We start from the raw sequence: 13,841 nt of genomic DNA on the forward strand, positions 1-13,841 counted from the left end.
CTTCTCTCTTGCTTGCTTAGAGAACCCTAATGCAGGAGGAGCATGTCCCTGCTGCAGTCCTGCACATGGGGCAGTTTTTTTTGGCTATAGTGGCAGCACCTGCATCACAACAACCTTGAGGGGGGTCTCATGGCCTAGCCCCCTGTTTGAGAAACACTCTCCTAGTTACTGGAAAAGGGGTGGTTTAGTTAAATTGGGCAGCTTTTGTGTATTGTAATAGTACTTTTAATTTGCTTTCTGAAATGGAACAAACGATTCTTGCCTGGATAGTCTTATGTTATAGATGTAAGGCATTGCCTGTATAGATTTATGGTTGAGACACACCTACACATTTCACATTGTTAGTGCAACTCCCTAGACAGCCTTGACCATTTTGGCCTGAGTAAGACAAAAACAATAGTCCAAACCTCATCCTGTTGCCTGAGCTGGGTCAGAGAAGACAGCTCTCATGGTAAGTATATAAAATATTTTTCTTATATAAGATGTAGTAAGTATACAAGATGTCTGCATTTGTATTATAGCAGAAATAAGCTTATTGAGACCATAAGAGATTGGTTGGCCCTCAAGTACAGGAGAAAAGAATACAGGTATTTAGCAGACAGGACCATGGTGATAACCCATACAGTCCACAAGGGTGGAATCAAATATTATCATTATTGAAAAGAAGTTATTCACTTGTGGAAGTAGTACATTTAAAAGCAAGGGTCATCTATTTTTTTGTACATTAGTGTACAACTGGAACAGGAATTTTGTAAGCTATAAAGTACAAGGTGCCTTTTTTCGTTGTTTTACGCATGAGAAATTGCTCAAATTTGTTGGTATTATCCTTCATTGTCAATTATAAAGTCTACTAGCAGGAGAGAGAGGGGTTTTTGTTTTTTTTAACCCCGTCCTATGCTTGCTTTCTTGGGAGCAATAACTCCAATACCACTCTTTCCAGAAATAAAGGAAGATTGAAAAGATAGGGGGCAAAGTGCCTATGTTAGCTCAATACAAGTGAGCCTAATTTCAAGCTGATGTGGGAGCATTAGTTTCCTTTGCCATGGATTCTTATTTGTCCTTGACATAAGAGACCAATTTTTGTTAATGGACCAAAAAGCCTTCCATTGGCTTTTGTAGAGTTAGTGCTTTTTGGAAGAGCAGCTGACAGTTATGCAGGTTTGTAAGCACCCGTGTAGCCCAACATATGTTTAAAAAAGGAGACAGTCTTTCTTTGTTCAGACTGAAAGCAGATTAATCCAACATCTGCTGATAATCTGATGATGCAATCTTATCCTTGGCCCTTAAGGAAGAATCAACTCTTTCATTCTGAGCTCTGTTAGTTTACTTCACTGCTGTTTCACTTTACCATGCTACTCTTTGAAGACTCAGCTGGCTTTCACAGTGAAGAGACTTTTCTAAGGCTTTGTCACATTTGTGTGGGAAAAAAATTACCTTACCATCATGATATCTTTTTATTCTCTCTCTCTCTCTCTCTCTCTCTCTCTCTCTCGTCATGAAGAGACCCAACAACCTCTTGAATTTGGAAGCTTGTCTTATGTTATCCCAACTACATAGTTGGTCCAATAAAAGATATCACCCTAAGAAATCCTTGCCTCTCTCAGTTTCTGGACCATCATGGCCACAGCGTCGCTCTTGCATTACCTTATCCATATGAAACATTGTTTAAGGGAGCTGCAAATGTCTGAGCATTAGCCCAACCTGAACAGCGCGGGAAGAGAGACCTAAGTGGGCTCCATTTGCAGTCCCGCGCACAGCTGAAAGGAGCCAGGGATGGGAACTATACTTGTGAGGAAGCAGGAGCTTGGCAGCGAGTTGGGGCTCAGGAGGCAGTGAAGCCATTGCCAAGGTGGGAAGCAGAAGACAGCCTGGGTTGTGGGGAGGGAGAACACAGGCTGGGCTGAGCTGCGCAGGGCACATTTGGTGGTAAGTGCCAGGTGGGAGCTGCACGGTGTGGGCCACACTGGAGATGCCATGTAATAGGAGCAGTTGGGAGCAGCCACTCCATGCATTCATGTAGTTGCTGCAATCCTGGGGTCTCACTGGAGACCAGAAAGGACCTGTGCTGGCAGGGCACCTGGCTAGTCAGATGGGATGTGGCTGCTTAGGAAGTTTTGGTGAGTTGTTGGGTGGGGGGTGGTTCTGACTTAGCCCACCGCAGCTCACCAAGGCTCCCTATGTGGCCCATGGGCCCAAATAATTGCCCCACCTCTGATGTAGTCTGTTAAGATCAATCTCCTGCCCCCCTTCCCTTTTACTAGTGAGCCTTTCTAGTGGATGCTGAGATAGCTAAAAGGACCAGAGGGGCAGAACTAAAGTGTCTGGATTATTTTAAGTTCTGGAGTGTGGAAAACAGAAACAGTCTGAAAATATGCTTTCAAGACTGTTACTCTGTTATTTTTGCTTCAGGTGATATTGTTTTTTCCTGCCTATATACTTAATTTTTCCACTTTTAAATAGACAGCATTTTTATACTGTAGTCTAAGTAACTGAGACACTCCTTGCTAACCCTTTTCAAAGCAGCCAATTTTAGAATAACCTATACACCTGCTAACAATAAGAGAGAAGTCAATTGCTCTCTGGTAACTGGAGGTTAGTTAGCTGTCAAGAGAGATCAACATTCTTAAAATGGGCCCATGTAAGCAATATTTTCACTAAACCCCCCTAAAAAAGCTTTGGCCTATAAAATAGTGTAGTACCAAATATTCAGAACAAAGGTTATGTAAAGTTGCATTGCTTTCTAGAGTTCAGACTTCAGTAGGAAAGGCATCAGGGCCCTTCTCATATTAGTTAAATTTCAACTGTCTGTTGGTGTTGGGCAGTGAAAAAAATGTTGGTGATTTGAATTGGTAGACTATACTGGAATTGGAACAGATTACCCAGGTTCATTAGTATCTAGGACGCTAATGGATAAGTGTACATCTCTTTCTGTATTTGTTTAATAGGATTATTCAAATATCATTGAACATTGCATGATTTGTTCAGCAGATACTAGTTGGGCTATAGCTTATCACAGAGTCAAGTTGACAAAACCATAACAAGGTGCTAGAACATTTACTCAAACAGCATCTCTTTTAAAAAGCCTTTGTGCAGTTCTCTTTTTGTTAAATGTGAACGCTGTGGGGACATAAAAATGTATGGCCCACTAAACGCAGATAGTAAAATGCTTTAATAACTTTACTTGAAACTTTTGAAAGGAATATGAAAATGTTCGCCAACAATATGAGGAAGTGAAAAAAGACCGTGACCGTGTAAGAGAAGAATTGAAAAAACTAAAAGAAACACAATCTCCGATGATACAGCAAATCCAAGAAATTGAAAAGCAATTCAGGAATCTGGATGTGAAAATCAAAGAGAAGGTATGCATTAGATTTTTGAGTAAAATGTTAAGACATTCCCAGGTCTTTAGTTATAGTTGCCTGTTCCGTTTTCAGCTTTAAAATATGCTCATTTTTGCATGGTACGTCTGCATGTGTGCTTCTGTTTAAAAAAAAGCCCGGAAGTAAAATATTGTTGTCTGTAGTTTCCCCTTCCTTCCCCTTGAGGTCTGCCCCAGCATGTTTGTTCTCCACTGAAGGGAATGTGACTTCACTGATTTCTGCTTTCCAATGCAACTTCAGTGACAATGCTGGGAGATTCCTCATTATAAATTGTTTAGAACAGACAAGTTTGTAGCTCTCTTTCAAATTGTATTGAAAATATTTAGAATATTTTCAAGCATAAAGTACTGTAACTGTGTAACTTGTGTCTTGTGGCTTAACCTAATTTGTTGGTTTTCTGGGTAGCTGCGATAAAAGTTCAGACTTACCTTTCCATCAAAATTAATATCAGCAGTACCAGATTCACTCTTTTGTTTTATTTTTAAAAGGTATGCCATCTGATCAGGATACAAAAATCATAGGTTGACCTATGGAATTAAATTACCAATTGTACAGCGTGTATTAGGAATGAACCAAATGCAGTTTATGAATAGCTAATTGCTTTGGAAGAAAATGAGGGTTGGGTTAAATAATTAGTCAAAAAACCAAAGGATACAAGATAGCTGAAGTGATGAGTTTATATTGAGCAGCTTGTAGAATTGAGACTCAGTAATTGCTAAGGAAGTTTTGTAACAAATAGTTTAACAAATCCCATATTTTCATATTATATGCTTTCTTTAAAAACATGTATTTAGTAGGTAGATCATAATATATTAAATATACAGTTTCTGATTGAAATGTTGAATTGCATAAGTGATTCAGAGATCTCTTATTTGAAATTCGAGACTACAAATGTTTCCGATTTGAATTGGAGTTTAGGTCTTACTGAAGATAAGCTTGGACACTGACTTTAACAAAAGAAGAATCTGGCTCATACGGGGCGTATCTACACATGCAAGTAATGTGACTGAATAAACTAAACCTGACCTCGCTGTCTGGATGTGCATTTAAGCATAGTAATTTACTGTGCTGCCAGATACCATATATATCTGACGGGACTACCCAACAGCACAATAAATTAATCTGCTCCCTAATTGCTGTGCATGTGTAGATGGTGACACTTTACTACACAGCAAATCAGTCTGCTGTAAAGTGTCTCGTATAGACACTACGTTGCTGTAGCATTGGTGATATAGTGTCGGCGATCACGAACCATGATGCCGATGCTACTGTGCAGTACTGGTGGTTACTGTGTAGTCACTTAGTACTTGCTTTAGTAACAGCTGTGCAGTCAGGGACACGTGTAGACATACCCACTGTGTTTATTTCACTTGGGCAGATGAAGTGAACTGTGCCTTCCATATCACTAACAGCAAAGGATTATACCCATTGTTAATTTGTGATCGGATTTCTGATTTATTTTCTAAATTGGATTTTAACAAAGGAAGATAAAAGTACATAGACCTTTGTCTGTTAAAGATGGGCTATGTTGTTACACTGTTTCCCAAGCAACTAAAACATTTTGCTAAACTGATCATTTAAAAAATGCATGCATGTTTGCATTTCATACTCTACAGTGCTACTCAAGATTTCCTTTTTTGGTTGGTGGATCAAAATATCTAAATGCTTTTTAAAGAATGTGTTCAAATTATTGTCAGTTTTACTGTAGAATGGAGTGTTTTCTGTTTAACAGCTGAAAGCTTTGGATTAATTTTCAAAATGCAGTAAGGGCCTTCATGCTTGTTAGGTTGTGTATGTACAGCTTGGTATTATTCTGCAAAGTTTTAATCACGCTCTCATTTTTAATTAATGTTTTACTGACTTATAAAAGCAGGAAGGAATTCTGCTCTGAACTGCTTGACACAATTCTTAGCCATATAGAACTACATTAAGAAAAAAGTTATGTTTCATTTCTAAGAGTGGCATAAGAAAATAGAATGAGAATCTTAGGGTGGAGACAGGCTTCAGCTGATTTCTCATTTGTGCCACCTTAAAAATGTTTAAGGTGGCACAAATGCAGAGCAAATAGAAGTCCTTACCCTTTGTTGCACCACATGGCAAGAACATTGATGACACGATAAAAGGCAGTAATAGACTATGAAGTTTTATTGTGGAAGATGTCTGTTACCTTGTGGAGCTGTTTTTACTGCCCCAGAACTGTGCCAACGGTCTGGGGCAGGGGGAAAAACACTTCCTTGGTCAGCTAGCTCCCTATCCCTACTGCTCCAGACCTACACCATGGGTTTGGGGCAGCAGAGGAACCCCATGGGGCTGGCTGAGCAGGGAAAACAGGGAAACCTAACTACAGCTTAGGTGTGGGGCACTGGGGAAACTAAGGGGATCATGTTGCCCCTTGTCCTGCACCATCATGGGTGGGACAAAAGGCCATGTGCGTTTCACCCAGTGGAGTGAATCAGCTGTGCTGCAATGTGGTTGAATTGTTCCATTTGGCAACATTTGTTTCTAGCTTAGTTCTAACTTGCCCACAAAACCTTCGTAAGTTATGTGCCAGGGAAATCTGGGAACCAAAGCTAGAGAGGTGTGAAACAGTAGTAAATGGAGAGACCAGCTGACTGAGCAACATACTTGAGTTAACACATTTTTTTTTTTGAAGTCAGACATGTAGATTAAGACCCTGATCCTATAAATGGTAACATGTTTATCTTGACTCACATGAGTAGTCCTGTTGTGGACCTGAGCGTATAAATTAGGTAGGCATAAATTATGCATCTAATTCAGCAGTGTTCCAGCTGTGTTCCTAGCAGCTAAGAAGTAGGGTTGAAGAAAAGAAAATGCAGCATTTGAACTAAATTGTGGCTGTAATAGAATATTCATTGTGACATTCTGACATTGCTTTGTAATGGATATGGCTTACAATTCTTTTGTGATTGCATTGACTTCCTTTACAATTGACACTGCATTGTGATGTGGCATTTCCATAACTCAGGACTTTGTCCTTGTATTATTTGGAGTCTTTAAGACTACTTTTGATGACAGCAGCTCTTCAAGCCAGAGTATTGGTTATTTAGCATAGGAAGAAAGGAAGGTATTGTGGTTAAAGCAATAGAGTTGGGTTTATGAGACATAAGTTCCATGCTGGTCTGCGCCACACTTTTGGATGATGTTGAACAAATTGGGGTGAAATCCTGGCTACATTTTAAGTCACTTCCACTCTCCTTTTTTGCACTAGAAATCTGCACTTCAAACCTCTGTCTCAGTTAGTTCTCCATTTGTAAAGGTGTATTAAAATGTTTTGTGTTGTGAGGAAAAACTTTAACGTGTATGTATGAGTGAAATTGTCAACATTATTAGTGGGGACTACATAAGTATGTAGGCTCTGATAATCTAATTAAACTTGTATTGTCCTTGACACTATTAAAGAAGTACTACTTTGCAGAAGAGCAACTGATATGATTTCAGTGACTTGCATACCAGTTGTTCTCTCTCCTTTTTTTTAAGATCATTCTCAACCACTACCCTTTTCCTCTCCTCTGTTGGCATGTGAAAACCTGAGTGGGCTCCCTCCATTCAGTGCCAGGGATCATTCACTAATATCAATTGCAAGATGTGGGAGTAACACCAATCTCCCCAAATTCAGTGCCTCTACCCGCAGAGGGAAGCCACGGCCCTTGGCCCCCCCCCTCCCCCCCCCAGCCCTGCTCCTGGGAGGTGGCGGTGTGGCGTGGTGGGCAACATGTCTAGACAGTGATGTAGCTGGCAGGGGCGCTAAAATGCTTCAGTGGAGGTGTTGCCTGCCTATGGTAGTTGCCTGCTGGCTGACCCCTGTGGCCCAGACAGTCCCTCTGCAGCACGTTGAGCCTGGCTGGAGCAGCCCTGGGCTGACAGGCTGTTTTCCCCCAGGCCCCCTGCCAGCTGGGGCTGCTCCAACCCAGGTCAACATGCTACAATCCTGGGCGCTTATGAATATGTGGTGCCCAGGAGCAATTAATTCCAGCCGATACGTGCCAGAGTTTATTGCATTGCATTAATATGCATGTGTAGACACCTCCCTTCAGGATCAACCATCATGACCACTGGATTTTCTTCAGGCCCTTTGTGCGAGACAAACATCAATATCAAATAACCATAAACCTCTCTTCCTCTGAGATCATGCCCTTTGTTTGAAAATGTGTATGTGGAGTTAGAGGTGCCATGTTCTTTCTCTGGCAGGTAGTAAGCAGGGCAGTACTATAGTCCTCTGGAAGGGCTGGGAAGGTGGTAAAGTTGAAAACAGATGCAGCGATTCACTTGTAAGTAAGCTAATGTACCCAGAGACTGTGCTGTATTTATAACCACTTCTGAAGTGCAGTTAAAGGAACCTATGGGCTGGGGAGCTGAAGTGAAAGCATAGGACGTGTGCATGGGATGACCGTGCTGTAAATGGATTCTCTAGATTCTTGAGAACTTCTTGCTCATTTTGGAGGTTGTGCAAGCTTGCTTTCTTGAGTGGTTTGGAAAAATCTCCCTGAGTCAATCCTACTAGAGCAGAGGTTCCCAACCATTGGGCCGCAGCCTGTCACTGGGCTGTGAAAGGTTGTCTGCCAGGTCAGGGCACGAGACCCCCATTCAGACCCCCATCTGTCTGCCCTGACAAGCAGCTTCTGCTGGTGGCAGTCACTTGTGGGGTTAAAGCTGGGGAGCAGGGCAGCCCTGGGAGGGAGGCAGCCAGCTCCGTGTACCCTGTCCTGCTCCTGTGCTGGACTGCAGGAAAAAAAGGTTGGGAACTACTGTACTAGAGGCTTCTCCCCTATAAAATCCAGATGGCACTTTCCACAGATGGGTGCTATTCAGTCCCACTTTTCTTTAAATAATATTTAAAAATATAATGCAAAAATATATTGCTTTTCAATTCTGTGGAGTAAATTTCATATTGTTTTGCGTATGCTCAAAAAAATTAATATGCGAATCTCCCCAAACTTTATGTATAATTTTACTGTCTCTTTTAACTCGGGTAGAAACTTTTTTCCAATTGGCATGTAGCTGTCTTCCCAGTGCCCTGACTTTGAGACTTGTTGGGAAATTATTTTCTTGGAAAGTTTTGCAGTTGTTTCTCAGAGGAAGCATTTCTCTCCAGAGTTCAAGAGGCTTTTTGGAGCAGGAAGGAAGAGGATAATTTATATTTAATAGTTCAATAAAAACTGATCCTGTTTGTGATTAGTAATATTTGATCCTGCAGCTACTCATACAAACTTATTTTTCTTTACCCAAATAGAATCATTTCAGTCTAAGAAACATTAATTTTATAACCTCTTTGGCATATCTGGCTACACATAAAATTAATCCTTATTCATCAGATTAGGACCTTCAAAAACATTAGCTTTGTAGTTCAGTTTAAAGTTCTTTAGTATTTCTTAGTGTGGTAGACTAGGATTTTTCAGTCAAGATGCTGTTGTTTTTGGCACCTACTGGAGATATTTTCCCCATGCTATCCTTGAGACCGGTCTAAAAATTTAGTCCCAAAGTCATTGTTTCTGTTTGTAAAACTTATTATTTGGCACTCAAAGGTTTAATTTTGGTAGTGCTTTTTTCCCCCAGTTTTCTGTTTCATCCCTCTGACATGGATAGAATCCATTTCTCCTAATCACTAAAGCTATTATAGCATGCATACTTTGGAAATAGCCGTCAAATTCCTGCAAGATGGTTTTGAGTTTGTATGCTTTTCAGCAGGAACAGAAACAGTAGTTTGTAAAATGGCACATCTTTCATCCCAACTATTTCACAGTTTCACATAAAATCCTAATAGTTGCTCAGAATTTAACACTAAATTTGCTAGATACAAGTGCTGACAAGTGAAATAGAATCACATTCTCCTGTTTGCATTTTGGCTTTGCACCTCTAATGGGTATTTTTAGATTCCACCCACTCGCAGCTGTACTTTCCATTCAATTTTGATTATAGCATGTAGATATTGTATTCCTCTGACTGTCTAGAGGAATGGCTTTGCAGTTCTGTAAAATATTGAATAAATCTTAATAGTTGCCATCTCTGTCAGAATGCAACAGATCACAGAAAGGTGGGGAAGTTACTCCAGATAATCATATAATAAAACCATTAAAAATCCTATCTCATTCTCCTCTCTGTGTACTTCCTTACCTGTCCTTGTCATTGTTCATCCTTTCCTTGCCAGAACCAAAATAAAGCACTGTTAGGTTGTTTTCACCTTTCTTTTTTTGCCTCCTTTGATTCAGATACTGTCCTTCCTGATTTACTCTACTTTCAAAACCAACTGTTCATTCTCATTTTTCCTCCTTTTCTCCATTCTGGATCCATTATTTGTTTATCTGGGTTCTTCCCATTCCCACTATGCTCATGCTGAATAGCATCCTTATCACTGCTGCTTTAGGGAGTATATATCTTTTGGCAAAAAATGGTGGATTTTGCTTCCTTTCTGGTAGTAGAATTTCCTTAACTTCCCTTGTGGTCCCAGCTTCTGTCTGCTGAGTGTTTTCAGGGCTCAGAGGTAAAGGGCTTGGCTTAAGTCTTTTTGTATTGTTGTGGTATGCTTCCACCAGACAGTAGCATTTGAGAGCACTGACACACACAGGGGGATTCCCCCCACACTTTACTGGAAGAGGCAGTGCTTTGGCTTGACCTGGCTCTGCAACATCTGTATAGATCATGCACTTCATTGGGGGGTTTTGGTGCTTTTGTCTAATAGCTGGTTCAATCAACTATTAGGTAAAAGCTCAAGAAAAGTCCTGCTGAAGCACCTGATCTATACAGATGTTGGGCAAGCCAGGTCCAACTAATGCAGTGCCTCTTCTGGGCATGGTCTGGGCTAGCTGTGGGGGTGTGCTGAGTTTAAAGTAAAACACTGTTGTGTTTTGAGGGGGGGGTTATGTCTATAAGCAGCCTGGGCGGCTTGTACTATTATTGCTTTACAAGTTGAAGCAGACAAAACATTCTTTCTTAAACTTTTTTCGGACCACTTTATTGCTACCTACTCCTTTTTCTATTTAAGGGACATCATAATAAAACCTACTTTTGCATATGAAAACTTTTACCACCAACTGTTGTACCGATAATTCCTCTCTGTCACTCGCTGCTGAAAAATTAGAGGGGAAAATGTTTTACTTTCCTTCTTGTTTTATAATCTAGAAATACCCTGATGTGATCCTAATGCCATGGAAACTAGTGGAAAGGCTTGCATTAACTCCACCTCCTCCCATCACCACCAAACATTGCAGTATGCATTTTTCTCTTTACGTATATTTATCTTTATTGTTTCCTTTAGGCAAACAAATGATGCAGCTGTCAGGTCTAGAATACAGCAGCAGAGAAATGATGCATTTGTAAATTAAAAAGTAGGAAATTGGTGGTAAAACCAGAGTTTGATATAGGAATTCAGGTGTGTAATACCTGAAGTTACCATATTTACTGAAAACTAAGATGAGATTTTTTTTCTTCCTCTCTCCCACAGTTAACAGTGGGGGAGTGGGGTGGAAAACCTCTTGTCCTGGATGGGAGTACAAGTTGACAGGGGGCAGGCAGCTGCTATAGCTCTGGCCCCAATCTGACATTGCAGCCAGAGCTGCAGAAACATTTCCCCGCACCATCAGCCCCCACAAACTTTGCTTCCCCACCTGCCCCCATACAGCTTCAGATCCCCCGCCCAGTCTCTCCCCACCCCACAGCCTCTGCCTCTTCTCTGCCTCTTTACCCTTTGTCTGGTTCCAGCAGGTTTCAGTCCTGGTACAGGCCATTCTTTTGCTCTGGCTCTAGCAGGTGGATAGCAGCAGCGATGGTAGCTCAGGCTTGGCCCTGGAGCTGCCATGCTGCTGCCACTGCTTTGGGACTGGGCTGGGGCCAGAGCAAATGCATGCTCCATGCCACAGACTGGAGTGGGGCTGGAGCCTTAGTAAGGGTGAGCGGTGCGGGGACAGTCAGGGTAGATGCTATGAGAGAGCAGGGAAGGGGGATTCAAGGCTATTTGGGAGGTGACAGAGACAGTGGCAAGGGCAGGCATGCAGGGGCAAGTGGTGGGAGCAGATATTGGGGGACAAAAGGCAGGGGTCAAGTCCCACTCCCACCCTCCCTACTACCTGTTGTCCCTTCCTCCCACCTATGCTGGAGTAGCGGGAGGGATGAATTTAAAATAGCCCTCCAGTAATTAGACTCTATACATGGAAAATGATAACAAATATATAGGATTTCCATGCATATAATCTAGTTATGGGGTGGGGTATCTTAAATTCAGGGTTGTCTTGCATTCAGATCAATTTAATGTAAAACCCCCAAACTGATTTAAATTTCTGTTTGATTAATATCACTTCTATAAATCTACTCCAAAAAATGTTTACCAAATAAAGTAAAAGCCAAATTGTAGCCTGCCTTAATGTGGCAGTGCATAGGTATAAGGAGGTTAAGAGTCCCTGATGGTCCTGCACTGGCTAGCCATGTTGCAGGTAGCATCTCAGGAGGGTATCAGGGTCCATGAAAGCCCCAGTTATCCTCTCCATTTCTTTATAGAGTTGGGTTTAAAAAAGGGAAAGGTTTTTGTGTATGTGAGGGGGACAGAGTGGAGACTTTGGTGCTACACCCCATCTCATTTGCCAAACATGCCCTTGCCAAGGGTATAGCCGTGGAGCAGTAGCAGGACTTGAGAAAAACAGTCAAACTTCCCTCTGGGCTGCTGCTGAGGCAAGTCAGCCATGTGCTGCACTTTCCTTTCTGCTCAGGATTGTGGCTTTAAGTTGATTAGATCTTTCTTGAGATGACTGTTTTGAAGAAGGTGCAGCCTTAAAAATTGGAGTCTAAAGTTGTTTGTTTAAAATATAATTTTAATTTCAGAATCATGTTAACCTTATTATTTGGCACATAATAAAATTTGCAGATCTATAACGAGTTTTATTACTTTGTAGTTCCCAAACCACTTGCATATAGACAGTTGTGTACAAATTGACTATATGAATACAGTAAGTATAAGTCATTTGACTTTTTTCTGATAGCAGCCGATTAATAAAAATAAATTGCTTTCTGATGAATGCGTGGCTTTTGTTATAAAATAAATTATAGGTAAATAATTGGTTTTACATACTTAATGTCCTTCCAAAATGTTTTGGGGTTTTTTGGGTACTTAAGAGGGGGTTTTTTTTTTTAAAGTTTAAAATAATTAAATTTTAACTTCAAGCTTTTAAATTTCTTTGCCTATAGGCTCCTGAAATCAAAGAGACTTCTCAAAAATGTAAACAAAAACAAGATGCTTTGGAGAACAAAGACAAACAAGTAAGGACCTTAATGGGCATAGTTTCTTTGCTGCTTGTTTGGTAGTGCTTTGATGTGTTGTGTAGATACTTTACTTCCTGCATCACACACAACATTTGGTAATAATTGTTGGATTTAGAGATGCTGTGTCTGAGCCAATACCTGGTTTAGTGAAGCATGAATTCTAGCCCACCTGTAAGGGGAAGTACACGTGGAGTGGCAGTGCAGTTATGCTAACTGCTTGCACCTCCGCTCCTTTGAGGATCCACAGCTTGTTGGGTGCTTCCTCTGAAATGGACAAGGCAGAATACCCATAAGATAGTACATCTCCCATCAGCCTTCACTCGGGGAACTAACATTTTAAAGTTTTTCTTTCCCAAGGAAAGCGATGCTTCTTAATGGGACAGTTGTTTACTAAGTAAAATTAAAGACAGTTACCTTGAGACACTATTCTGTTACAAGGAACTCATTTTTGGTTACCATGTATATATTACAAGTTACTGCTTTTGTCAAATATTGTTGATGCATTAAATACAAATACTTGATGCTGTAATATTCATGATAATCTTCTTATACCTTGGTGGTTAGGTTGGGAAGTTAGTCCATGATAATAATGCTAGGATTGTAGGCTCTGTCTCTCTGTCCCAGCAGGGTCTGCTTTATGGGAGTTAGGCCAAACTCCCCTTGAGTTCCTTCTAACACTGAGTTGTTATGGTTCTGCATGTGGCTGTAATTTTAAGTAGATGAAACACCAAAGTTGTTGTTTGTGTTAAATAACCTGAGAGATTTATAACATATAATTAAAAAAGTAAAATACCAAAGAGTAAATTCAGCTTGTGTAGCTAAGCAGTCAAGTAATATGAACGTTAAACACAAGGGGGCAGAGCTGAAGTTCCACATTCCATTCGCATTTTATAGACTTCTTAAGCAATTCTGTACTACTGCTCAAACATGTCAGCATGTGACTTTTACTATAATTCTAGATAAACACAGATCTAAGAATTTATAATAACCAGAGATCCTGGTTTTTCTCTGTTAAAGTCCCAAATTCTCTGATTAAAAGCTCCTAAATTCACATTTTCCCATTACAAAAATGAAATACTATCATATCAGGTATCAGCTGAACACAATGTTTTATTGATATATTTACAATTTTAAAGCCATTTGGACGCTTACCAGTTCCTCAGTCATTAAAATAAATGCTAAATGCTTATATAT

The 13,841-nt window shown here is 40.6% G+C and overlaps 1 protein-coding gene across 1 annotated transcript in view; it reads left to right on the forward strand.

Annotated features, from left to right (window-relative positions):
* Positions 1-13,841, forward strand: part of SMC5 (structural maintenance of chromosomes 5) — an 86,857-nt gene that overhangs the window by 13,855 nt on the left and 59,161 nt on the right. The window contains exons 7-8 of the mRNA XM_019555187.1: positions 3,198-3,359; positions 12,573-12,644. Coding sequence (XP_019410732.1) covers positions 3,198-3,359; positions 12,573-12,644 — 234 coding nt within the window. The remainder of the gene's footprint in view (positions 1-3,197; positions 3,360-12,572; positions 12,645-13,841) is intronic.

The sequence above is a fragment of the Crocodylus porosus genome, unplaced genomic scaffold, assembly GCF_001723895.1.
Source record: "Crocodylus porosus isolate Cpor-Errol unplaced genomic scaffold, CroPor_comp1, whole genome shotgun sequence".
NCBI classification, from domain to species: Eukaryota; Metazoa; Chordata; order Crocodylia; family Crocodylidae; genus Crocodylus; species Crocodylus porosus.